The sequence below is a fragment of the Pristis pectinata genome, chromosome 9, assembly GCF_009764475.1.
Source record: "Pristis pectinata isolate sPriPec2 chromosome 9, sPriPec2.1.pri, whole genome shotgun sequence".
NCBI lineage: Eukaryota > Metazoa > Chordata > Chondrichthyes > Rhinopristiformes > Pristidae > Pristis > Pristis pectinata.
The window spans coordinates 37037190-37063636 of NC_067413.1; the positions used below are offsets into that span (position 1 = coordinate 37037190).

The 26447-nt window shown below is 42.5% G+C and overlaps 1 protein-coding gene across 1 annotated transcript in view; it reads left to right on the top strand.

Annotated features, from left to right (window-relative positions):
* The window catches only part of LOC127574500 (potassium voltage-gated channel subfamily G member 2-like), a 42909-nt gene extending 19921 nt beyond the window's left edge, over positions 1–22988 (top strand). Inside the window, exons 2-3 of the mRNA XM_052023529.1 lie at positions 4322–5125; positions 22200–22988. Of these exons, the coding sequence (XP_051879489.1) occupies positions 4391–5125; positions 22200–22988 (1524 nt within the window). The 5' untranslated portion in view covers positions 4322–4390. The remainder of the gene's footprint in view (positions 1–4321; positions 5126–22199) is intronic.
* Positions 22989–26447: the final 3459 nt, after the last annotated feature.

Sequence of the window (26447 nt, forward strand, 5' to 3'; positions counted from 1 at the left end):
ATTGGTTCCATTACCATTACAATGGTACTGAGTGAATTATAATCCAACTCATTTGTAAAAATACATACTCTGGTCTGCTGACACTAATGTTGGATTTTAATTCATGAATTCATCATTTCCTGATTTTATTCTGTCCTCCATTAGTGACTCTGTTTCTGCTGCCTTGGTCTTAAGCTCTGGAATTCCCTCCCTACATTTCTCTGCTCTCGACTACTCTGCCTTCCTTTAACACGTAATTTAATACATCCCCCTCAAGCCAATCCTTTGGTCATCTGTTGTGGCTTGATGTCATTTCTTCTTTTGATAGTACTCTTGTGTGTCTTGGGACATTTCATGACACCTGAGATGCTATGTAGTTGCAAGTTGTTGAAGGCAGGACAGAACTTGCAAATTTCACTCATTCAGTCTACTTGAAGAGTATACCCCAGCAAACCACAGTCACTTTAAAAAATAATCTGTACCAATGTCAGATCATGACCAAAAAATACAACAGCTTCTTATTGAAACCAAGATGAGTTCTCCAAAGTACTGTCTCTGCAGGATAATTAGAATTTGTACCCATAATTTGCGTTATCTATATAAATCATTTGCAGCTTCCAGATATGATTGACAGGAGATAATCTCTTCATTCCTGGTGTTGTTCGTTATTACTAAATGCAGTCTTATACTTGAAGCATTTAATTCATTAAGCAATCCGAGGACACATCCGAGGAGCAGGTTCCAAAATTACACATGATTTCTGGAAATTCTTTCTCACAGTTTTTCATTCATAGTCCCTAGTCTAATTAATTACACCGTGATGACATCTTAGCAAATACTTCATAACTTTTTTTAATCTTGCATTATAATTTGTTTTAAAATTTTATATCCATGTTAATTTACAAGCCTCAGTTCTTGAAGGAAATATAATTAACTTGTGCATTTTTGCTTTATGTGCTTGTTTATAAGTCATTGGGTGATTTGGAATGGATTGTAATCAATTGATAATATAAAAACAGTAAAGTTGAAACTACATTTTTTTCCAAGAGGCAATAACTAACCACAATAGGTATCCACTTGACAGAAATTTACTGACTGACCTGCTGAGTGTTTCCAGCACTTTCTGTTTTTGTTTAAGAACATTACTTGAATTTGGCACCTGCCAAATAAACTGAGACTGCAATTTAACGGAGCCTTAAAAGGTGACAAATACATAATCTTTGTTCTGTATCTTAGTCTAATTTCTGGCTGGCCACATACAACACATTGACTGAAGTATTTTCACTTTTAACTGACATCTCCAACCAAGAGAAATTAAGCAAGATTTTATGCCAAATTTGTTTTGGATTTTGTAACTGCCATGATTTCTTTTTAATATTAAACTAATTTGACCTTTAGGTTTCCTCTTTTTGCCCAATTATTAAAGGAAGATAAGAAGCAGTTAAGCTGTTAACATCAGAATCAGAAAAAGCAGCAGTTCTGAGTTAACAACAAACCTTTAACATGGCAGAAATGTCTCAAGTTAGAACATGGACAGTCCCTTCAGCCCATGATGTTAATTAATTAAACTAGTAATTAAATGCCTAACTAAACTAATCCCTTCTGCCTATACAATGTCCATATCCCTTCATTCTCGGCACATTCACGTGCCTATCTAAGAGCCTCTTAAATGCCTCTATCATATTTGTCTCCACCACCACCCCTACTGGCAGCACATTTCAGGCACTCACCGCTTTCTGTGTGTGTGTGTGTGTTTGTGTGTGTGTGTCATATAGCCCCATCTCACACTGTCTATTCCTCTCATAATCTTCTAAACTTCTATCAGGTCTCCTGATACTTCAAAAATCAATAGTTTGATCAGAGAGGCAAGTTATAAAGAGCTCTGTAAAGGAGGAAAGGGAGGTGGTAGAACATGGGGCCCAGGCAGCTAAAGGCACATGCGCTGGACATTTTCTAGCTTCCTAATCTTGGCATTTTAGTATCTCTACCTATTCCCTTTTTTTGCATGATCAACTGATTTCTTTTTAAATGCATAGCATCTAAGCTACTTGCCTCATTCATTTCCTGGACTGGTGATTTCTACATTCTAGCTACTTCCAAACTTGAAAAAAGAAATTTTTCTTTTAATCACTTGTGATTGTTAGTAACGAGCATGTACCTCAAACCTCTAGTTTTGGTTACTTCCATGTCTGGAAACAACTTAAAAATATCCTACTTTTATCAGGTCTATACTTTTCTGAGAAGAAAATAACAGCCAGGGTTTCTCAATTCTGGGACGATCCTTTGTAAAAGCTCTGTGCAGTTTCTGCAGAGTTTGAGTCCATTTTGTAATAAACCCACTGGAACTGTATACAACATTGCAGTTAACTCGAAGTCTGTGACTGAGTGCTGGACTTCTGTGTGAATGGTTGAACACCGGAGATTCCCTTTGGAATTGCTGGCCATAGTCAACAGGGTTCTGACCAACCTTATGAGCTGACGACCCTTAGTTGCAACTCTCCAGAATGTCAATCTGATGAAAGAAAATGGTCATGGAAGTAATAGAGAAATACAGCACAGAAACAGTCCCTATGGCCGATCAAGTCTGTGCTGACCATCAACCACCCACTTGCACTGATCCTATATTAATCCCATTTTTCATCTGTCCTATGTTCTCATCAACTCTGTCCAGATTATACCACTCATCAGGGGTAATTTATAGTGGCCAATTATAGTGTCCTTTGTTGGAATGTGTTAACTGGTTTTTCTCCCTTCAATTGCTGCCTGATTTGTTGAGTATTTCAGATTTCCGGCATCTGTGGTGTTGGCCTTAATGCATTAAGATATCTTTTTTAGTCACATGTATATCAAAACAGTGAAATGCATTGTTTTGCATAGAGTGCTTTGGGGGCAGCCCACAAGTGTCACCATGCTTCCGGCGCCAACATAACATGCCCACAACTTCCTAACCTGTGCGTCTTTGGAATGTGGGAGGAATCCATAGCACCCGGAGGAAACCCACGCAGACACAGGGAGAACGTACAAACTCCTTACAGGCAGTGGCAGGAATTGAACCCAGGTCGCTGGCGCTGTAAAGTGTTACGCTAACCACTACACTACTGTGCCTGCCCCTTCAGTAATATCTTCAGTAATAGGCCATAAGATATTTGAGCAGAATTAAATCATTTGGCCTATCAAATCTGCTCTGCCATTCAATCAAGGGTGATTTTTCTTTTCAACCCCATTTGCTTTGTCTCCAAAACACTTAACCCCCTTTATCAATCTCTGCCTTAAGTGCACACAATGACTTGGCCTCCACCACCCTCTGTGGCAACGAATGTCACAGACTCACCACCCCCTTGCTGTAGAAATTTCTCCTCATAGTTTTGAAGGGATCTCCCTTTATTCTGAGGCTGTGCCCTTGGATCCTGGATCCTAGATAATCTGGCATCCAATTGTTCAGAAATCCTGATAGTCTGGCATCTGGTCCACACGTTAATCTGGAATGTAGGCTGGCCATCCAGAGGGCAGGCCAGGTGTGCAGTCAATGCCGGAGTCTGGAATGTGGTTGGGCCAAGGGTCTGGACTGTGGGTTGGATAAACCTGTTCGAGGGTGAAAGGAGTTTAACAAGTGCGACCAGATGTGTCCCGCTCAGGGTGAAGCAACTAGCCCTATGATATCGGGTCGACTCACCACAGGAGCCGGAGTGGGTGGGTTGGTGGCTGGAGCCTGGGTCCAGAGTGTTCATGTATTTCCAAATCCCTTTAAATTCACTGGGTTCACTGGTAAATGTATCACGCTATTGTGTGATGTGTAAAACAAAACATGAAATCAGTGTGTTTGGATATTAGGAGGAACATCCAATAGAACATAGAACAGTACAGCACAGGAACAGGCTCTTTGGCCCATGATGTCTGCACCGAACATGATGCCAAATTAAACTAAATCTCTTCTGCCTGTATATGATCCATATCCTTTCATACCCTGCATGTTCATGTATCTCTCTAAAAGCCTCTTAAACTCCACTGTCATATCTGCTTGCACCAATACCTCTGGCAGCCCATTCCAGGCACCCACTGCTCTGTGCCTGGAACAGGCTGCCAGGGCTTGCAGTGGAAGCAGATACGATAGTGGTGTTTAAGAGACTTGTAGACACATGAATATTGCAGGGAATGGAGGAATCTGGATCGTGTGCAAGCAGAAGGGATTTAGTTTAATCTGGCATCAGGTTCGGTGCAGACATCATGGGCCAAAGGCCCTGTTCCTGTGCTGTACTGTTCTATGTTCCATTGGATATTACTACTACTTGGATTATTGTAGTTTTGCTGTTTGTGACTCCTTATTTTGTTTTGCTTATTACAGATGCAGCAGGTCTTTTTTCCATGACAACGGCCAACTGACTGGTCAATCCCTGCAGTAGATCACATTGCGATGGCTCTTCTGGCTGAAGGCAGGTCTGAGCGACAGCTCAGCAACTTCACCTGCACCTTGGAAAAGGTGGAAAGCTGCACCAGGAAGGGCATTTACTACCAAAAAGCCAAACTGCTTCAGCCTAATGAGGATGCATACAGTATTGCCCAACTCAACGACAGAACCTTTGTTATTGTCAATGTTGGAGGCAATAAGTATCAGATTCCGTGGACTACACTGGACCAGATCCCACTAACGCGTCTGGGCAAGCTTAAAGCGTGCAGCAATTATGAGGAAATCATGGATATCTGTGATGATTACGATGTAAACCACAACGAATTTTTCTTTGACCGCAATCCTTGTGCCTTCAGAACTATCATGACGTTCCTGACAGCTGGGAAACTCAGGCTTATCAGAGAAATGTGTGCCCTCTCCTTCCAGGAGGAGCTGGTTTACTGGGGCATCGAGGACGAGAACCTGGAGTGGTGTTGTCGCCGTAAACTCTACCAGAAAGTGGAGGATTTTGAAGAGATCAAGAGGGATTTTGAAGTGCTCCTTACTGAAGAATCACAGGGTGCCTTTGACGACACGACTCGGCTGGGTTATTGCATGAAGAAGCTCAGGGACATGGTGGAAAATCCTGATTCAGGAATCCCAGGAAAGATCTTTGCCTGCCTCTCGGTTCTATTCGTGACAATCACTACAGTAAGTCTCTGCGTCAGCACCATGCCTGATCTGAGGCAAGAAGAGGAGAGGGTAAGTCTCTGTTCATTGTGGTCCAAACATTTGATCAGTGCACTGAGCACCGGCAGCAATTACACCAGTGTTTATCGAGCCATACAGCATGGAAGCAGGCCCTTCGGCCCGACTTGTCCATGCCGACTGTGTTGCTCAGCGAGCTAGTCCCATCTGCCCGTGCTTGGCCTACAGCTCTCTAAACGTCTCCTATCCATAGCTCCTTTAAAGTAGCAAAAACTACCCAAGGCTCTTTACAGGACATTATCAACAAAAAATTGATGCTGAATCCCAATATTACATGCTGTATTATGAGTACAACAGTCATATGTGTAAGAGTATATTTCATCTATTATGAACATCTTTGTCATGGACTTCTTACTGATTTTCATCAGTCTCCGTCTCTTTAATTGCATAACAAGTTTATTCATGTTATGACTGTGAATACACCTCTAAATAAAGGACTCCAAAGCGCTTTGGGATTTCCCAAAGTTGTGAAAGGCATTCGTTAGGAAGAAGTCTCTTTTTGGTTCTGGATTGCCTACCTACACTCTCCACTTCTCAACCCCTCTCTCTTCTTTAACACTCTCCTTCAAACCTTCTATCAAACATTTGATCATCTGTCTCATTATCTCCTTGGGGAGATCCAGTTACCTCTAATAAAAGCAGAAAATGCTGTAAACACTCAGCAGGTCGGGCAGCATTTGCAGACGAGAGACAGAGTTAAAATCTCAGTTCCTTTCTTTCCCAGTCTTTAAGCTGAAATATTAACGCTGATTCTCTTCCTACAGATGCTGCCTGACCTGCTGAGTGCTTACAATGTTTTCTGTTTGCAGCACTGGAAGTCAGATTGAACCTGGCTTGGTGGAACTTGGAGACAGCAGCACTATCTGCTGCACCACTGTGCCTGGTGTGTCTATCCTTTTGGCCTTGCACATAGAGTTGTAGAGTTATACAGTACAGAAACAGGCCCTTCAGCCTACCTCATTCCTGCCAAACATGACAACTATCTATGCTAATCCTTTTATCCACATTAGTCCCATATCCCTCTTCTACTTTCCTATCCAAATACCTGTCCAAATGTCTTTTAAATGCTGTAATTGCATCCACCTCTACCACCACCTCTGGGAGCTCATTCCATAGAACCACCACCCTCTTGTTACACATCCTTGTGGCACATTTAGAAAGAGCCTGGTTCCACGGGAGTCGGCCCAGGGACGCCTGTTAGGTCCTGATCCACAGCAGAGAGAAACAAGTTACTGTTAAGTTTAGGAAGCCTATGTTCAACTCATTATTCACATCTGAGGCAACAAACAAGATGCTGGAGGAACTTAGAGGGTCAGGCAGTACCTGTGGAGGGAAATGGACAGTAGATGTTTTGGGTGGAGACCCTTCATCTGGACTTCATGTCGGCAGTTGGAAATGGAAAGATCGAGAGAGGATAAAAGGCCAGAAGGGGCTGTCCAAGGGGAAGAGGAGGGTTGGAGATGGGAGAAAGGGTTATCAGGCAGGGGTAAGGACTCCTTACCAAAGGAATAGGTGAGGAGGAAGAGGCAACAGAAGAAGAACTCAACATCATGGTGGGCCCGGGACTCATTGAGGTGTGGCCGCAGGGTTACAAAGGTGAGGCCTCTGTTGAGGACAGACTGCTCTGCATCAGAGAGGGGGAGGCCAGAGTGGATGATAAAGTCCAGATGAAGGGTCTCGACCTGAAACATCAACTATCCATTTCCCTCCACAGATGCTGCCTGACCCGCTGTATTCCTCCAGCATCTTGCGTTTTACTCCAGATCCGAACATTTGCAGTCTCTTGTGTCTCCAATCAAATATGAGGATCCAGAACTAACCACAAGCACGGGCAGGCATGGTAGTGTAGCGGTTAGCGTAACGCTGTTACAGCACCAGCAACCCGGGTTCAATTCCAGCTACTGTCTGTGAGGAGTTTGTACGTTCTCCCCCTGTCTGCGTGGGTTTCCTCCCACATTCCAAAGACGTATGGGTGAGGAAGTTGTGGGCATGCTATGTTGGCACTGGAAGAGTGGTGACACCTGCGGGCTGCCCCCAGAACACTACGCATTTCACTGTGTGTTTCAATGTACATGTGATTAATAAAGATCTTATAAAGAGATCTGAGCTAACACGTTCACATTTAAAAGAAGCTTCTTGAGTCCTTTTACATTGAAGGTTAGTGCAGGAGAAACATGAAGATTAGAAATGATTTGAAATGTAAACACAGATCTTTTATTGAGCGCTTCCCACTTGATAGATTTGTCTGAGCTCTGGTAAGAGTTTGGGGTTAACAGCCATTTTCTGGTCAGAACAGAAGACCATGGGGGACTGAAATTTGCTGGCATTTCCATGTAGTAACACATGAGTGTGAGGTGACGGTTGGGTGCATGGGATGAGTCAATGGCTTACAACATTTGTTTGATTTCACTTAGACAAGATTCTATCGTGTATTCGAGGTTGGTGGTTAGCGTGGGCCTGTAGCACTGAAGCAGAGGTCTTAAATGGAGAGTTGAGACCTGTTTCATCTTTGATTATGGGATACCAATGGTCCCTCGGCCACTCTTAGATGTAACCATCTTCTCCAAGGTAGGTGCCATATTTGACCTTCCCCCGTCACTGATTACCCCCACACCCTGTCATTTCCAGCCCCCTGCTGAGCATGTGCTTTCATCCTTTAAAATCATCTCTCCACCTCCTTCTTCACCCCTCCCTAGAAAGCAGTCCCTAGCTCTCTCCCACTGATCGCTGCAAGCACGTGGAATGAAAAGGGACCTGTCTACAATACATAATGCCATGTCCCAGATTTGGCCACTGTGCCATCATTACCGTACAACATGGATGGGAGGCCATTGAGTCTATGCCAGCTCACAGAGCAATCACATTTCCACACTGATTTACCATACGGCCTGTTCTCCCCACTTTTCTGTCAACTCCCCAGATTCAATCCCACACAGCCACAAGGGACAATTTACAGTAGCCAATTAATCTGTCTTTGAGATGTGGGAGGGAACCAGAGCACCCGGGCTAAACCTGTGTGGCCACTGGGAGAATGTGCAAACTCCACACAAAGCATCCGATGTCGGGATTGAACGTGGGTCATTGGTGCTGTGAGTTAGCAGCTCCATAACCTGCACTACTATGCATTGTTTGGCTCGAGGGATCACTGTACAGCAGTGTACCTAGTGAATCATAGTAAATACCCAGTGGGGGCTCCACATACCAGATAATTGACACTGAGCCAGCTAAGAGGATCTTGGACAAAGGTAGTTTTTAAAGAGGAACAATGTGCTGGAGGAATTCAGCGGGTCAAACACATCTTGGGGGTGGGGGATTGTCGACATCTTGGGTGGAAACCCTGCACCCCAGCCTCCAAGCTGATAGTGACCCAATCCTGCACTTCCCGCATCTACATTTTCCTTGCAGAAGCCAGATGACAGCTCTCTGATGCCTCTTCATACCAACCCCTAGACTATGACCCTACTGATGAACACCAGGCCCTGTCTCCCACACTGTCACAGATCTCATCACATCAGGAGATCTCCCCTCCACAGCTTCCAATGCGATAGTGCCCCAGCCCCGCACTTCCCGCTTCTCTCTCTCAATTCCTCCCTCCCACCTCCCCCCCCCCCCCCCCCCCCCAATAGATGCTGCTCAACTCGCCGAGTCCCTCCAGCAGATTGTTTGTTGCTCCAGATTCCAGCATCTGCAGTCTCTGTGGTTTTCATGAGAGAGAGATGGGGAGGTTTTGCAAGAGAATGCCAAAGACACCTGAAGACATAGCTGTGAGGGAGGGGCAGATGAAATGAAAGGAGCGAGGGCTAGACTAACATGAAAACAGAGCTCTCAAGGGTTTAGGGGCTGCAGGTGTATAGAAAGTGTAAAGCCTTAATGGTATTACAATATATTGTTGAAGGTTCACTGTTTGACTTCAGCACCTTCTAATATTTATCTAAGTATTGGGTAGGAAAGGGTATTGTGTCCATAGATTCTTCCATGTTGCTGCTTGCAAAGGGAAATAGAGGTGGAGCAATCAACAGAACATCCTTTGGTTGAGAGCCACTGCCTTCATTAATAGCAGTGTCTGTTACAACAAGGTATCAAAAGTTATATCACACATCATACTCAGTTCTTAAAGGTGCACTTGCACTTTAACCATAGGTTAATTAGGCACTAAATTTTCTCTTTGTGTAGGCAAGTGTAGTGGTAAAAAGTGGGGTGAGTTGATGGGAATATGGGAGAATAAAGTGGGATTAGTATAAAGGTCACTTGATGGTCAGCACCACAGACTTGGTAGGCCAAAGGACCTGTTTTTGTGCCGTATGACGCGTTCAAAGTTGGTCATAATGTGGGGTAATAAATGTAATAAAACACAGCCTAAAATGCCTTTGTTATTTAGCAAACACATACCTACAAATCCAATCAACAGCCTCCTTGTTTGCAGAGTTCAGCATTGTTAGACCACCCTGGAGTTTGGAGTCAGACATCATGTTGAGGCACAGATACTGTAGCCCTGCTTTTACCAGCTAGGAATGCACAATTATTGATAGGTCTGTTCTCCACCCTAGTGTGTGATTAAGGAAGCCCTGGCTATTTTGAAGAGGACATCATTTGAACAGGTAAATTATTGTAGATTTTTCTACCTGAATTGTTTTACAGGACTCAAAGTAAATTTTATTAACAGACTTGCTTCAGAAAAATTCATAAGACTTAATCATTAGTATCAATTTTTTTCTCATTACATCTGTTAAAATTAACTGCAGTCATAAAATCAATTGCAGATATTTAAATCCTAGAATTACCAAGTGTATTCTGATTTAATGAAAGTTCTACAACATTGCTGTGTGATCTAAAGGCAATTGAGCAAAATGGGTCTGTGTAAAATATGAAGAAAGATTATTAGCTGAACTGTTAAGAGAAATGTTCTCTTAACTACAGACATGGAGAAAATACACTTCCAGTCACAACCATCAGCCTGTCTCAATAAATGCTACTGAGCAAATCTCCTTTGGGTCCAATTAACTGCAAACAATTGCTTCATCTATGCCCTGCTCTCCAATTCACTTGGACTATCTCTGACACCTCTCTCTCCTTCCTCAATCTTGCTATCTCCATCTCAGGAGATTCTTCCTGCTCTCCAATTCACTCGAACTGTCTCCGACACCTCTCTCTCTCCTTCCTCGATCTTTCCATCTCTACCTCAGGAGATTCCTTATCCACCAATACGCCACTGCTTAATCTATGTACAACTTTGCCAAGGCTCCGGCAACACAATCTAGTAAAATACTGCACCAGGCAACAAAGACACTGTGGTGGCTACACAGCAACAACTTGCATTTATACAGCAGTGAAACACTCTAAAGGGTCATTCCAAAATGTGCTAAAATAGAAAATTTGATACTGAAGCACAGTAGCCATTAGGTGAGGTGACCAAAGTCTTGATTGAAGTAGTAAAACAGAGAATGCTGGGAACACTCATTTGGCCAGGCAGCAACTGTGGAGAGAGAAGAGTTAACAGTTCAGGTCAAGGACCTTTGACTATTATGAGCATTTTATTTTGTTTTCAAATTTCCACCATCCAAAACATATTCCTTAGGTTTTAAGACATTGTGTTAAAAGGAAGAGAGGTGGAGATGGAGAGATTTCCAAAATGTTTTTTTTGGGCATCAGCAGCTGAAGGCATAAAATCAGTGCTGTAAAGTCAAAAATCAAAGTTGAGTTTATTGTCATATTCACAAGTGTCACAGGCACATAGCATCAGATAAGCAACATTCACAAGAAAGACATAAATTAAACATAAATTATCTACAATTTTTACAAGAAAGAACACAATTAGAACAAAAAAAAGTCCATTGTAGTGCAAATGATCATCATATTGCTATACTGTAGTGATTAGATTTGGGAAATTAACAGAGGCCAGGATTGGAGTACAGAGATATCAGAGTGTTAAAGGTTACAGAGGTAGCAGGCAAATTGAACACAAATGATGGTGAGCTCTAGCAACAAGGTTGACGTTTGAACAACATTTTGTGCGGGTTGTGATATGGGAGCCAAGTTTAATGATGTGCTGAATTTCACAGAGTGTGAAAGGAGGCTGACCAGGTGAGTGTTGCACTAGGTGGGTTAAGAAGTAGTAAAGATTGAGGGCTTCAGCAGTAGAGAAGCCAAGGCAACCAGATGTCAGGTTAATGGCATTATTATGCAGGTGAAGCAGAAACCATGTGGGAAATCTGAAATAAAAATGGAAACACTCAGCAGATTGGGCAGCATCTGTGGAGAGAAAGAGTTAACATTTCAGGTCAAAACTTCAATGAAATTGTAGAGGTTGAGAGAGATGGTCTTGATGGGGAGGAGTTGCCCAGTGCGGTCTAGTGCATGTGCTCTATCCCATGGGAATATAAGCATTCCATTTAACTGACCCTTTTCTGATTAATGCCAATGGATCTGGCCCGATCCCTGAGCTCACCCTCTATGGTACCCACATGCACTAATTTAAAGTGAATATGAAGGGCCAGGCCAGCCTACCTCCTGAGTGCCTCCTGTGAGATGTGAAGGGCCCCAAGCAGTGACTTGATAGATGCTGTGGCCCTTCCCCTTAGCCATATTTCTAAAGACATATGGCTGATTTTAAAATGTCTCTGATACATTTAAAAAAAAGGGCAGAAGCTTAAAGAATTAAAAGAGGAATGTTTTTAAATTAATTGTGTTAAAAGCCTAAACATTAAACTTTAAATCATTTACCTGTACTTTCCCACCCATTCAGGATCAGTGACCACCTCTGCTCTGTATATCTGTGCTCCATCGCTGGACTGCCTATGCCATTGTCCAACCTTCACGTTTCAATGCGCGGGTGTGGAAGTTGGAGACAAGCTGGACGGCAAGACAGTGATGTGCATCCAGTAATTCTCTGCCAGCAAGGATGTCCACAATCTGGCCCCTTGTCTGACTCATGATATATCCCATTAAAACATCAGCAATTTATTTAGCTAGCCCTTATTTCTTGGAGAACCACTTCATTTCAAATTTAATTATGTTGTACAGTTATATTAAGAGAGATCTATGTTGTAAGTATTGTGCAGTAATTGTGTTTTTGGAAAGAAACCTGTTCCTTGTGCGTTACTAAGTACCCATAGATCCTTGAACTGTGATTGTTACTAAACACATAATGATCATCTCTTGGGGATAGCCATCAGGAATGAAGCAGTTATGTACTTAAAGCAAATGATCTGCAGAAAGAAACCAGCCTCCTTTTTATCTGGAATTATACCACGTCTTCCATTGAAGCTTGTAATGTAATTGGCTGCTGGTCTCATTACCAGAAAAGAACTGGTCTAATTATGTAGATCATACCATACCTTTACCAGAAATGCATCTCTAAAAGAATGACCCACCCCATAAATAATGCAATTAACAAATTTGCTAATTATCCAAAGCTCTTCTGCAGTTATGTGCAAGAAATTCATCACCAGATACTGAGCTTTAACATGCAAGCATCTTTTTCAGAATACTGATCATTTGAATGTTATTTTTAAACTTGCAAATAACAAGATGCAAAAGGAGAACATAAGAGCACACAAAACAAAAACCTTCTTCGTTTATGGTTTAAAGAGATGAGATGATTTTTTTTCCTCCTGGGATGGGCTGCCTGAAAGTTGGGGGTGGAGGAAATTCAATAGCAACTTTCTAACAGAAATTGGATGAAGGGGAGAAAATTGCAGGGCTCGGAGAAAGGCACTAATTGGACAGCTCTTTCAATGAGCCAACACAAGCACAATGTACTAAGTGACCTCCTTCTGTGCTCTAAAATTCTATGAATCCCAAGCTTCGACAGAAGAGGTTGTTTTGCCTGTATTTAGTAATTGTAAAAGAAGTTTTTTCAAAGGCAACTACTAATTAGCTGTTGAGGTGGTTGTATCCAGTACCACTTCTTGACCATTGTATGTCAGACCATAATAGAATTCTTATACCACTGGTCTAGCATACCAACACACTGTAAAACATTAACTCTTTCTTTCCAGTGCTAGTTTTGCCCTTTTTAAAAGAGGAAGCAGGGAGGGGAGGAATAGAGGACAGAAAGGAAAAGGGTAGGGAGAGTGAGGTGGAGAAGATAGGAGGTAGAGGGGAAGTAGGAGGGAAGGAGATGATGACAGGGTGGGAAGGAAAGGCAAGACACTGGAATGACTTGGTGGCACAGCCAGTTAGAAATGTTGCTTCACAGCTCCAATGATTCAAGTTCAGTCATGCTCTCTAGTACTGTTTGTGTGGAGTTTGCATGTTTTTTCCCTGTAAATGTGTGTGTTTCCTCCCACATCCCAAAGGCGTGCATGTTGGTAGGTTAACTGGCCAATGTAAAAAAAAAAAAAATTGTCATTAGTGTAGGTGGGTGGTAGAATTTTGATGGGAATGGGGGGAGAATAGGCATAGACTTGATGGGCCAAATGTCTTCTATGGAAATCTGGAGCTGATGTTCAGTGAAATGATCCACAAAATAGTTAAGTCTGATGGCGTTCGGCTGAGGTTTAACTCTGTGATGAGGGAAACCAGGGGAAAGAGGCATAGAGACTTAGAGTGCAGAAGGAATCAATTCAGCCCATTGTATTCCTGATAGACAACAATTGTGAAAGATCTCAACAGATATTGTAACCAGGACTTAAAGCTTGTATGAGCCTTAAGAGATCTGAGCTGACATGTTCACATTTAAAACAAGCTTCTAGAGTCGCTTTCACATTTAGTGCAGGAGAAACACAAAGATTAGAAGTGATCTAAAATGTAAACACAGATCTTTTGTTGAGTGCTTCCCATTTGATGGATTTGTGTGAGCTCTGGTTTATTGGAATCCATATCAAGCCTATGGGGTTCATAGCCATTTTCTGGTCAGAACAGAAGACCATGGCAGATTGAAACTTGCTTGTGTTTCCATGTAGCAATATGTAAGGGTGTGGTGACAGTTGGTTGCATGGAGTGAGTCAAATGGCTTACAACGTTAGTTTGATTTCACTTAGACAATATTCTGTCACGTACAGGAGGCTGGTGGTTAGCGTGGGCCTCAAGCACCAAAGCAGGTCCTAAGTAGAGAGTTGAGACCCATTTTGGCTTTGGTTATGGGGTGCCAATAACTCTCAGCCTCCCTTAGTCATAAGCATTTTCTCTAAGGTAAGATGATATATCTTTATTAGTCACATGTACATCAAAACACACAGTGAAATGCATCTTTTGCATAAAGTCTTCTGGGGGCAGCCCGCAAGTGTCACAATGCTTCTGGCACCAACATAGCATGCCCGCAACTTCCTAACCCGTATGTCTTTGGAATGTGGGAGGAAACCGGAGCACCCGGAGGAAACCCACACAGACACAGGGAGAACATACAAACTCCTTACAGACAGTGACTGGAATTGAACCTGGGTCACTGGCGCTGTAATGGTGTTACGCTAACCGCTATACTACTGTGCCTGTGTCATATTTGACTTGCTGTCATCACTGATCATGCCCTATGCCTTCACAGTTGCTACTCATTACCACAGAGCTTCTGTCTCAGCTGGGCCCCAACACTTTGACTGGCACACATGGATTTTTCTGCACAAGTTCCAAACCATGCATCAATGCTGAAGTTAAGTAGCTTGGGCAGTGGCCTCTTCTACCATGCCACTTGTGTAGCCAGCTCCCCTTGTACTCTGCTGTGCTGTTGGATTCCCAATGTAGCCCAGCAGACAGTGAGAAACAAACAAGCTTCCCAGCTCTTGGGGAGTGCAGCCAATGAGCCTGCAAGGGTACCAGCCCCATTTCAAATCAAAGGGAGGAAATGTTGCTGGGAGAACATTTTGGAGACCTTTTCAATTAACTAAATACAATCAAATATTAAATTATTTAAGTGTGAGCAATTTTAATGATTTTAAATGGTCCTAATGTTTTTTGGTCTTTGTGCTTGACTGCACACTCATGCTGAGTGGTGCATCAGGACCACATTGGCCCAAGAGTAGCATGAAGAATGCCATCTTGGGGCAGTGGAATTGTGCAATGAAAATTAAACCATTTCTGTTATCAAGCTGGTTCTGTATAGCAAAACATTCTGTTCTTAGATCTTAATTTTTTTCCTGTTGGAATCTGCATCCTTTGTTTATGATCCTCTGTTTATTCCTGTGTGACTAAAAGTATAATCTTGCCAAGGATGAATATAATTACTCTGTAGTGATATTTTGCCAACTGGTTAGTGGCATTTGTAATGAATACTTATTTGCATTCATTAAGAATTCTTTGCATCATCAGTGCATGAATTCCAGCAGTGGGCCTGTAGGAAAGTTGATAGCTGTTGGTGATGCATCAAGGATCTAAAATTCCACAAGTACTGCAGCATGTAATATTCCATTTTAAAAATAATACAGCTGGTAAATGTACAATTAAATAGAAAGAGGTAGAATTATGTCTGTTGTAATATGTTATAATGCTAAACATGTTATGATAGTAATATTTGTACACTGAGGTCCTCAAATTCAATGAAGACTAATTTCTGAATCTATTCAATGCACTAAGTTGTATCTTTAGTCAATAAAGATTTAAGATTTCCTTATTAGTCACATGTACATTGAAACACACAGTGAAATGCATCTTTGTGTAGAGTGCTCTGGGGCCAGCCTGCAAGTGTTGCCACATTTTTGGCACTAACATAGCATGCCCACAACTTCCTAACCTGTACATCTTTGGAATGTGGGAGAAACTGGAATGTAAAAACTCCTTACAGACAGTGGCCGGATTTGAACCCGGGTTGCTGGCACTGTAAAGCGTTACGTTAACTGCTACACTACTATGCCTGTACCTAGAGGAAGCCCATGCAGTCACAGGGAGAATGTACAGACTCCTTACAGTCGGCAGCCAGAATTGAACCTGGGTTGCTGATACTAATAGCATTATGTTAACCACTACACTACCATGCCTGCCCAATTTACGGGAGGGAGAGGAGTGGTGGGGTGAAAATAAGAGAGAAAGGAGAGTGGGGAAAGGGGAGAGAAGAGGAGGAAGTTAACATTTGCACAACCTCTAAAGTTAAGACACTGGACTGGATATTCAGTGAGATGATTTCCCAGTACTATTAATTCCACTGGCACTCTGTCTAGGATTAAATCTTGTGATGAAGGAAGTCGCAAGAAAGACATAGGACAGAACGAGACAATTCAGCCAAATGTATCCACATTGCTAGCCAAGAATGATGAAAAATCTCAACACGAGTCAACACCATAGCAACAGAGATTTTAAAAAAAAGGGACATGAACCATTTTCTATTTAATTTGTTCAATATAAATTGCATTTCGTAATCCATTGTTTGTTTGGATTTATTGCCTAGACTTCCATTGGGTGCTTTTATAACCATTTCCAGTCTAAATGTCAGACTACTGGATGTATTATTACCAAATACATCTGACCTAACCTGTGAACTGTGCTTTCACAGGTGCATTAGCTGCTTTCTAGGCCACTGGTTGGACAGTGGCACTAAGTGTGAGCGAATTTCTCACAACTCTGCACACTTCCCCAAATTCCTTTCTGATCTATGGAACTTCATGAAATTCAAAGTCAGTCTTGCACAAGTTAACGGTTATCTATATATAAAAAAAACAATAACTTGTTAGTTTAGTGCTATGAAGGACTCCAATCAGTAGCTGAGTGGAAGAGAATAGTTAGTGGAAAAAATGGACCTGACACTACCACAACATTTTCTCTTCTTGCCTGCTTTCCTCAGGGAACTGAAAGTTGCTGAGTGTAGTTCCACAGGTTGCAGCAGTCCTTTGATTTTTGCAGAGAAGATATGTAATGGCCACTGGTGGCATAATGGTTATAGAGTCATACAGCACAGAAATAGGCCCTTTGACCCACCAAATCCATTAATCACCTCATCAACTAATCCAATTTTATTCTCATATAGCCAATGACTTCCTTGAGACTCTACCCACTGACCTACACAAGGTCACTTACAGTGACCAATTAACCTACCAACCCATGCCTCTCTGGAATGTGGGAGGAATCCAGAGTACCCGGGGGAACACAGGTGGTCACTGAGAGAACATAAAAATTCCACACATACAGCACTGGTAGCAAGTATGAACCTGGGTCATTGGAGCCAAGGGGCAGCAGCTCCACAACTGTGCTGACCCAGACTAATGGAGTTCAGAGAATAACATTTCAAATCCTTCCTAGTTAGGGAATTTAAATACAGCTAGTTAAATAAACCTGGAACTAGGATTAGTAATGAAACCACTGGTTGGTGTAAAAAAAATTGCATCTCCTCTTCTATGTTTAAAGGAAATCTGCTGTACCTACCTACTCTGTCCTAAATGAGAGTACAGCCCAATTAAAACCTCTTGCCCTCTGAAATGTGTTAGCAGGTCCCTCCGTTCAAACAAATTAGGGATAGGGATTAAATACTGTTTTACAAGTTATGCCCACTTCCTGCAAATGAATAGAGAATAAAAGAAATAGGGGCTAGAGTAAAAATGAGAAATTCAGTGGGTCAGGCAGCATCTGTGGAGGGAAACAGTCAAGTTGAGACCCTTCATCAGGACTGAAAGAGTAGAGGGGAGATAGCCAGAATAGAGGTGAGGAGGAGGGGTGGAGCAAGCCAAAGGTTGATCCAGGTGAGGAGGGATTGATTGGCAAATGGAGTCAGGTGAGGAAGGGTGGGGATTGGTACGTCACCACCCACCCCTGACACAGCCTCAAATGCACTTTAACCCATAATGCAGATGCAAGATCAGTCTTCCAGAGAGTGAACCTGTGGAAGGTACCTGGCCTGGATGGTTACCCTAGCCGTGTCCTCAGATCCTGTGCAAATCAGCTGATGGGGATATTTGAAGACATTTTTAACCTCTCTCTGCTTCAATCTGGGGTTCCCACCTGCTTTAAGAAGACCTCTATCATCCCAGTACCTAAGAAAAACAAGGTAACCTGCCTTAATGACAACCGCCTGGTGGCTCTGACATTCACCATCATGAAGTGCTTTGAGAGGCTGGTCATGGCACACATTAATTCCAGCCTCCCAGACTACCTCAATCCACTGCAATTCGCCTATTGCTGAAACAGGTCTACAGCGGATGCCATCTCTCTGGAGCATCTGGACAGTAGAGGCAGCTGCGTTAGACTGTTTATTGACTACAGCTCTGCCTTCAGTACTAATTCCAAGCAAACTAGTCACCAAACTCCGAGATCTGGGACTCAACACCTCCCTTTGCAACTGGATCCTCGACTTCCTGACCAACAGACTGCAATCAGTAAGGATAGGCTGCAACACCTCTGCCACAATTATTTTCAACACTGGTACCCCACAAGGCTGCATCCTCAGCCCCCTGCTCTACTCCCTATACACTCATGACTGCGTGGCCACGTTCTGCTCTAACCCCATCTACAAGTTTGCAGATGATACCACTATAGTGGGCTGTATCTCAAATAATGATGAGTTGGAGTACAGGAAGGAGATAGAGCACTTTGCAACACTGTGTCATGACAACAACCCTTCCCTCAATATCAGCAAAGCAGGAGGGGTGGGGGTGGCTGGGGGGAAGCAGTGCACACACTCTTGTTTACATCAACGTTGCTGTTGAGAGATTGAAGTTCCTAGGAGTGAATATCATCAATAGCCCATTTTGGTCCAACCACATAGACACCACAGCCAAGAAAGCTCACCAGCACCTCTACTTCCTCAGAAGGCTAAAGAAATAGGGCATCAACCCTTACCAATTTTTAAAACCAATGCACCATAGAAAGCATCCTATCTGGCTGCATCACAGCTTCATATGGCAACTGCTCTGCCCGTGACTGCAAGAAACAGTTATGGACACAGTTCAGCACATCACAATTCAGCACTCAAGGACAGCTTCTATCCTGCTGTTGCAAGACTATTGAACGGTTCCCTAGTATGATAAGATGGATGCTTGATCTCACAATCCACCTAGTTATGACCTTGTACCTTATTGTCTACCTGCGCTACACTTTCTCTGTAGCTGTTACACCTTATTCTGCGTTCTGTTATTGTTTTACCTTGTACTACCTCAATGCACTGTTGTAATGAATTGTTCTACGTGAACGGTATGCAAGACAAGTTTTCACTGTACCTCGGTACATGCAACAATAATAAACCAATTCCAATGATAAAGGCTGGGAGGTGATCGGTGGAGGCAGAGGGCTGCAGATTGTGGAATCCAGAGTGGGCTATTCCACCATACACTATGATCATTAGCCTCATCCAACTGTCCTTCCTGATCTTCCTAATCCCATAATTTTCCTAAAGTCTAAAAATCCACTTCTGCCTCCATGACAAGACACCCACATCCCTACGGAGAATTCCAAAGATTCATCACCCCCATTCCATGGGGTAAAAGATACAAAAGCTTGAAAACATGCACCACCAGGCTCAAGGATGGCTTCTATCCCGCTGTCATAAGACTCTTGAGAACAGACCTCTTGTACGTTGAATTCCACTCATCTCAGTTACCCTATCCTGAGACGATACCATCTATTTCAAGGTTCCACTACCAGAGGAGACAATCCCTCAGTATCTACCTTGTCAAATCTCATCAGGATCATGTGTTTTAATAAGATCATTTTTCTCTTCTACACTTGCAGGAGGAAGACTCAATCTGCTTTAATCTTTCCTCATAAGATGATCCTTTCTCCAAGCAATCAACTTTCCTGCCTGTAAGGAAAATATCTTTCCCCTTTATGGTCTCACTGCCTCGGAAAAGCAGCCAGCATGATCAATCCAGCCTCCCAGACAGTCTTGACCCACCGCAATTCGCTTATCGCCGAAACAGGTCCACAGCGGACACCATCCCCCTGGCCTTACACTCAGCTCTGGAGCATCTGGACAGTAAAGACACCTACATTGGACTATCGTTTATTGACTACAGCTCTGCCTTCAATACAATAATCCCAAGCAAACTTGTCACCAAACTCCGAGACCTAAGACTCAATACCTCCCTCTGTAACTGGATCCTTGACTTTCTAACCAACAGACCACAATCAGTGAGGATAGGCAGCAATACCTCTGGCACAATTATTCTCAACACTGGTGCCCCACAAGGCAGCGTCCTCAGACCTCTACTCTACTCCCTATACACTCATGACTGTGTAGCCAGAGTCTGCTCTAACTCCATCCATAAGTTTGCAGATGATACCACCATTGCGGGTCGTATCTCAAACAGCAATGAGTCGGAGTACAGGAAGGAGATAGAGAGCTTAGTGGAATGGTATCATGACAACAACCTTTCCCTCAATGTCAACAAAACAAAAGAGCTGGCCATTGACTTTAGGAAAGGGGGCGGTGTACATGCACCTGTCTACATCAATGGTGCTGAGGTTGAGAGGGTCAAGAGCTTCAAGTTCCTGGGAGTGAACATCACCAACAGCCTGTTCTGGTCAAATCATGTAGATGCCATGGCCAAGAAAGCTCACCAGTGCCTCTACTTCCTCAGGAGGCTAAAGAAATTCGGTTTGTCCCCTTTGACTCTCACCAACTTTTATCAATGCACCATAGAAAGCATCCTATCTGGATGTATCACAGCTTGGTATGGCAACTGCTCTGCCCAGGACCACAGGAACTGCAGAGACACAGCCCAGCACATCACAGACACCAGCCTCCCCTCCTTGGACTCTGTCTTTACCTCTCGTTGTCTTGGTGTAGCAGCCAGCATAATCAAAGACCCCACCCACCTGGGTCATTCTCTCTTCTCTCCTCTTCCATCGGGTAGAAGATACAGGAGCCTGAGGGCACATACCACCAGACTAAAGGACAGCTTCTACCCCACTGTGATTAGACTATTGAACAGTTCCCTTATACGATGAGATGGACTTTGACTTCACGATCTACCTTGTTGTGACCTTGCACCTTATTGCACTGCACTTTCTCTGTAGCTGTGACACTTTGTACTGTTATTGTTTTTAACTGTACTACATCAATGCAATCTGTACCATCTCAATGCACTCTGTACTAACCCAATGTAACTGCACCATGTAATGAATTGATCTGTACGATTCGTATGCAAGACAAGTTTTTCACTGTACCTCAGTGACAATAATAAACCAATACCCAGCCCAGACATTCTCTCTTCTCCCTCCTTCCATTGGGCAGAAGATACAAAAGCTTGAAAACATGTACCACCAGGTTCAAGGATGCCTACTATCCCGCTGTCATAAGACTCTTGAGAACAGACTTCTTGTATGTTGAAGGTGAACTCTTGACCTCACAATCTACCTTGTCATGGCCTTGTACCATATTGTCTACCTGCACTGCACTTTCTCTAACTGCAACACAATATTCTGAATTCTGTTATTGTGTTTCCCTTGTACTATCTCAAAGTACTTATGTTTTTGAAATGATCTGTATGAATGGCTTGCAAACTAAGTTTTTCACTGAATCTCAGAGCATGTGACAATAATAAACCAATACCAAACAAGGAGACCAGTTGAAAGTTCTGGAGTTCTATTCTGTTGACAAGGGCATCACAGATGGGCATGGTCCTGTCTTGATCAAACAATCCCATAGACACCTCCTAGCACTATTCACTGGCTTGCAAGAAGCATGATAGTTATAAGGGCCCTTTCTAATTCATGATGTGACTGATCTGAATACTGACCAGGAATCAAAACACAGGATCTCCACCCACTTGATAGTGAGAAACCTTCCTCCATAAAAGGAGGTATTTAAAACCAGAGGGCACAGGTTTAAGGTGAGGAGTGAGAAGGTTAAAAGGAGAAAAAAATTCATCAGAGGGTGGTTAAAATCTGGAACACACTGCCTGAGGGGATGGTGGAGGCATAACATTTAAAAAGTATCTGAACGAGCATTTGAATCACCAAAGCAAAAGGCGGCAACAGACCAAGTGTTGGTAAATTGAATTAATATAGATGGGCACCTAATGGTCAGCATGGACATGGTGGGCTGAAAGGCCTGCTTATGTGCTGAAATGACTGCATGACCTCATCTGGTTGGCTCAGTATCCCCTACAATGAGTTTGATTCATCCATTAAGTCACTGGATGTACAATCATTCATAATAGAATGTTCAAGTCTTCACCAGGTTAAGATGATTTTCCTCTTCCTCTTTTCCCAGGGTGAATGCTCCCAGAAGTGTTACAACATGTTTGTACTGGAGACCGTCTGTGTGGCCTGGTTTTCATTCGAGTTCCTGCTGCGGTTCATCCAAGCGCAGAGCAAGTGTGCGTTTCTGAGAACACCTCTGAATATCATCGACATAATGGCCATTTTGCCTTATTACATCAGCCTGATTATTGATGCCTTTTCAGTTGAGGAGAAGCCAAGTGGCTCTGGAAACATGGATTTGGAGAAAATAGGCCTGGTCCTCCGGGTTTTGCGTGCCTTGAGGATTTTGTACGTGATGAGGCTGGTGCGTCATTCTCTGGGGTTACAGACACTGGGCCTCACAATTCAACGGTGCACGCGAGAATTTGGGCTCCTTCTGCTCTTCCTCTGCGTGGCTATGGCACTTTACTCACCTCTGGTATTTTTAGCTGAGAGGGAGCTGGGTGCCAAGCATGAATTTGCCAGCATTCCCAGCAGCTACTGGTGGGCAGTGATCTCAATGACCACCGTGGGTTACGGAGACATGGTCCCTCGCAGTATACCTGGGCAGGTGGTAGCTTTGAGCAGCATCCTGAGCGGCATTCTCCTCATGGCCTTCCCGGTTACCTCGATCTTTCACACCTTCTCCCGTTCCTACTTGGAACTGAAAGATCAGCAGCAGCGCATTTCAAACAGCAAGGCCCAGTTCAAAGGAGACATCAAGTCCCCAAACAGTGACAGCTCTCAGGAAACTGACATCTCCTTCCCAATGAACTTTGGTAAAACAAGAGAGTCAAGTACACAGGGGCCAGCAGACTGAAGAACATTAAATCAAAGACGTCTTTTCTGTCCAGACTGGAAGCGACCAGCATCTTCACATAGAGTTGTTGAAACCAATATTTATCTTATCATATCTATATTTGGGATCGACTTGTTAACATGGTTGGAGCTGATGCCCAACTTAAAAAAAAACAAGGAAAAGGCAGTAGGCAAACCTCCTGCAGTCTATAACACTGCATATATAGTGAGAAAATCATGTGGCATCTTAGTTTCGTAGAGTATAGGGTGGAAAATCAAATTATGCGCAAGTGCTTGGCAGTTAAAGTTTCTTGCGTAGACTGTGATAGTGCTGGCACAGTGCATGCTCTGATATTCTACTTTTGTTTCATTTCACTTGGTACATTCTTTAACTGATTCATTTAATCAGGACATATAGCATCTGTCGTGCTAATATTTTATTTGGAGGAAGAAATGAATTTGAATTCATGATATTAAAATTTTCTTACTAATTGCCTTAGCCTCTGACTTCTCATCTGATAGAGTTACTAAAAACTTACTATGTTGGAGATTTGACGTAAGTGCTGAGACTTGTCAAATAATTTTATTTAAATTTGTAAATTCAAAGCCTGGATAATTCATTCTCCTAAAATTACGCAAAATTCCATTTAAACCAATTGTTATGGTTTGAGAAAATATTTTCCAATGTTAAATTAAAGCCTGCAGTCAGGTTCTGGATGATGCAATGATTTAGCATGTCCAAGCGAATTGACTTCTACTGTAATTCCATTTATTCACCTACGTTAAGGCCTTCCATCACTGCTGCATAAAAACAAATCTAAGGACGAGCACCGGATGTTCACAAATCTAAATGAAACAGCTTACTGATTTTACTCCTAAATGGCAGGGTCCAATGTCAAATTATACTCTCATTCCAGAATCCCCCATTAGTCAAAATAGTTTCTGTATCTACACTCTTAAATGCCATTATCATTTCAAATATCACGATTCCATCACCTGTCAACATGCAAATCCCAAAGGAATACATGCAAAGTTTACGTAATGCAGTTCTGAGATTCAGTACCGAAAATTAAACAGCATTCCAGATTACTGCCTGACTCTAACTCCGTGGCATTGCTTCTTCAGTTATGTATTTTACCATTGTTGATCACTCTTTCTGCGAGCGATGTGAATGCATAGGCACCTTCATTGCCAACCCTTACCTCCTAATCTCTCACCATTAAGGAAATATTCCAGTGTCACAAATTGATCTCCATCTGCTAAAATACTGTCCAGTCAGGTCTGGCAATGTCCCTTTTATACTTCTCCCATGAGCATGTTTTCAAACACATCTTGCATATAAAATTAATTTTCCTCATACATTATTAATATGAAAAGTGAAGACAGCAGTACAGATTCCTAGGGTATGTTATTTGTCACATTTTGCTAACCATGGAATAAATCTCTATTCTTTTGCTTTCTCTTGCTCCATCTGCTTTTATTTTTGTTTATGGTCTTTTGTGCAGAAAGGCAACAGATGCCTTCTGAAATCGCATGTACACTACATCGTTAGTCACCTCCCTGTGCCTGTGATGTCCTCAATCAGATCGCTCAGACAGCATAGAATACAAGACAGTACAGCACAGGAACAGGCCCTTCGGCCCATGATGTTGTGCTGAACTAATTAAACTAGTAATTAAAAGCCTAACTAAACTAATCCATTCTTCCTAAGCAATGTTCATATCGCTCCATTCTCTGCACACTCATGTGCCTATCTAAGAGCCCCTTAAACTCATATTTGCCTCCACTACCACCCCTGGCAGTGCACTCCAGGCACCCAGCACTCTGAGTAAATAAAAACTTGCTCTGCACACCTCTTTTGAACTTACCCCCTCTCACATTAAATGCATGCCCTCTAGTATTGGACATTTAGACCCTGGGAAAAAGATACCAGCTGTCCATGCTCTCATAATCTTATAAACTTCTATCAGGTCTCCTCTCAGCCTCCACTGCTCTAGAGAAAACAATCCATTTGTCTAACCTCTCCTCTTTAAAGATGCCCTCTAATTCAGGCAGTATCCTGGTAAACCTCTTCTGTATCCTCTCCAAAGCTTCCACATCCTTCCTGTAATGGGGCGACCAGAATTGAATGCAACATTCCAGATGTGGCCTAACTGGAGTTTTATAAAGCTGCAGTTTTAAAAGCTGAGCTCCCATCATACATCCAAGCTAGTCAACCATTGTATACTTGTTCAAGTATTCAGTCAGTCTATGATTCAGTAACCTCTCTTCCTTTTTAAATATTGATGTAGCCTGTGTTATTTTATAATCCACTCCAAAGAGTCAGAGTAATACAGCATGGAAACAGGCCCTTTGACCCAACTCGTCCATGCTGATCAAGATGCCCATCTAAGCTAGTTCCATTTGCCCACGTTTGGCCCATATCCCTCTAAGCCTTTCCATATACCTCTCCGAGCATCTTTTAAATGTTATTATTGTAACATTTTAAAATGTATTATTGCCTCAAACACTTCCTCTGGCAGCTCATTCCATATACACACCGTCCTCTGTGAAGAGGTTGCCCCTCAGGTCCCCTTTTACATCTTCCCCCTCTCCCTGTCAACCTAGCTCCTCTAGTTTTTGATTCTTTTTCCCTAGGGAAAAAAAAATCAGGAAAATTACAGCAGATTTATCTGTATGCTTTTCAGCCTTTTTCTGTGGTATAAATCAATGAGTTGGATCAATATTTTCTTTGTTCCCATTATTTTTTTTAAACTTTCTGTTCTGTTTTGCACAACTAATCATCTGCAAGTTCCTGAAAACCTATTGTTGTCCTTTTACCTCTGAGATTTAGATTTAAATCCAGCCCACGCTAATGGAATTAAAGCCTCCTCTCTCCTATTTAATAAAATAAAGTTTGGTTCAGTTTTAGTCTAGTTTCCCAGTGTCTTTGCTTTCATGACCCAAAACCACTCCTAATTTAGCTAAAAGAAAAGTGGTCAAGCATTTATTACGTTATTAAAGGTTAGTTCAAATAAACTCTTTGCGGATACTTATGCTCATCTAACATTTTTAGTTGAAATAATTTATGCTTTGGAAGGTTGAAAAAAACATGTAAAGCAGTGATTATAACAGCTCATAAAGAGTGCCAGTTTTGAACAAATAAGATAAAGGCATCCTTAAGCTGGAAAGAGTGAAGAAAAGATTTATGAGGATGCTGCCAGGACTCAAGGGCTTGACTTATCTGGAGAAGTTGGGCAGGCTTGGACTTTATTCCTTGGAACACAAGAGATTTGAGAGGTAACTTTATAGAGTTGTATAAAAACATAATCGGTATAGATAGGGTGAATGCACATAGTCTTTTTCCCAGGGAAGGGGAACTAAAAACTAGAGGGCATAGTTTTAAGGTGAGAGGTGAAAAATTTAAAAAGGGACCCAAGGGGCAACTTCTTCCTTTTAATAGCCAGTGTGTGGATTCATCCATCCAACAGAGGGTGGTGCA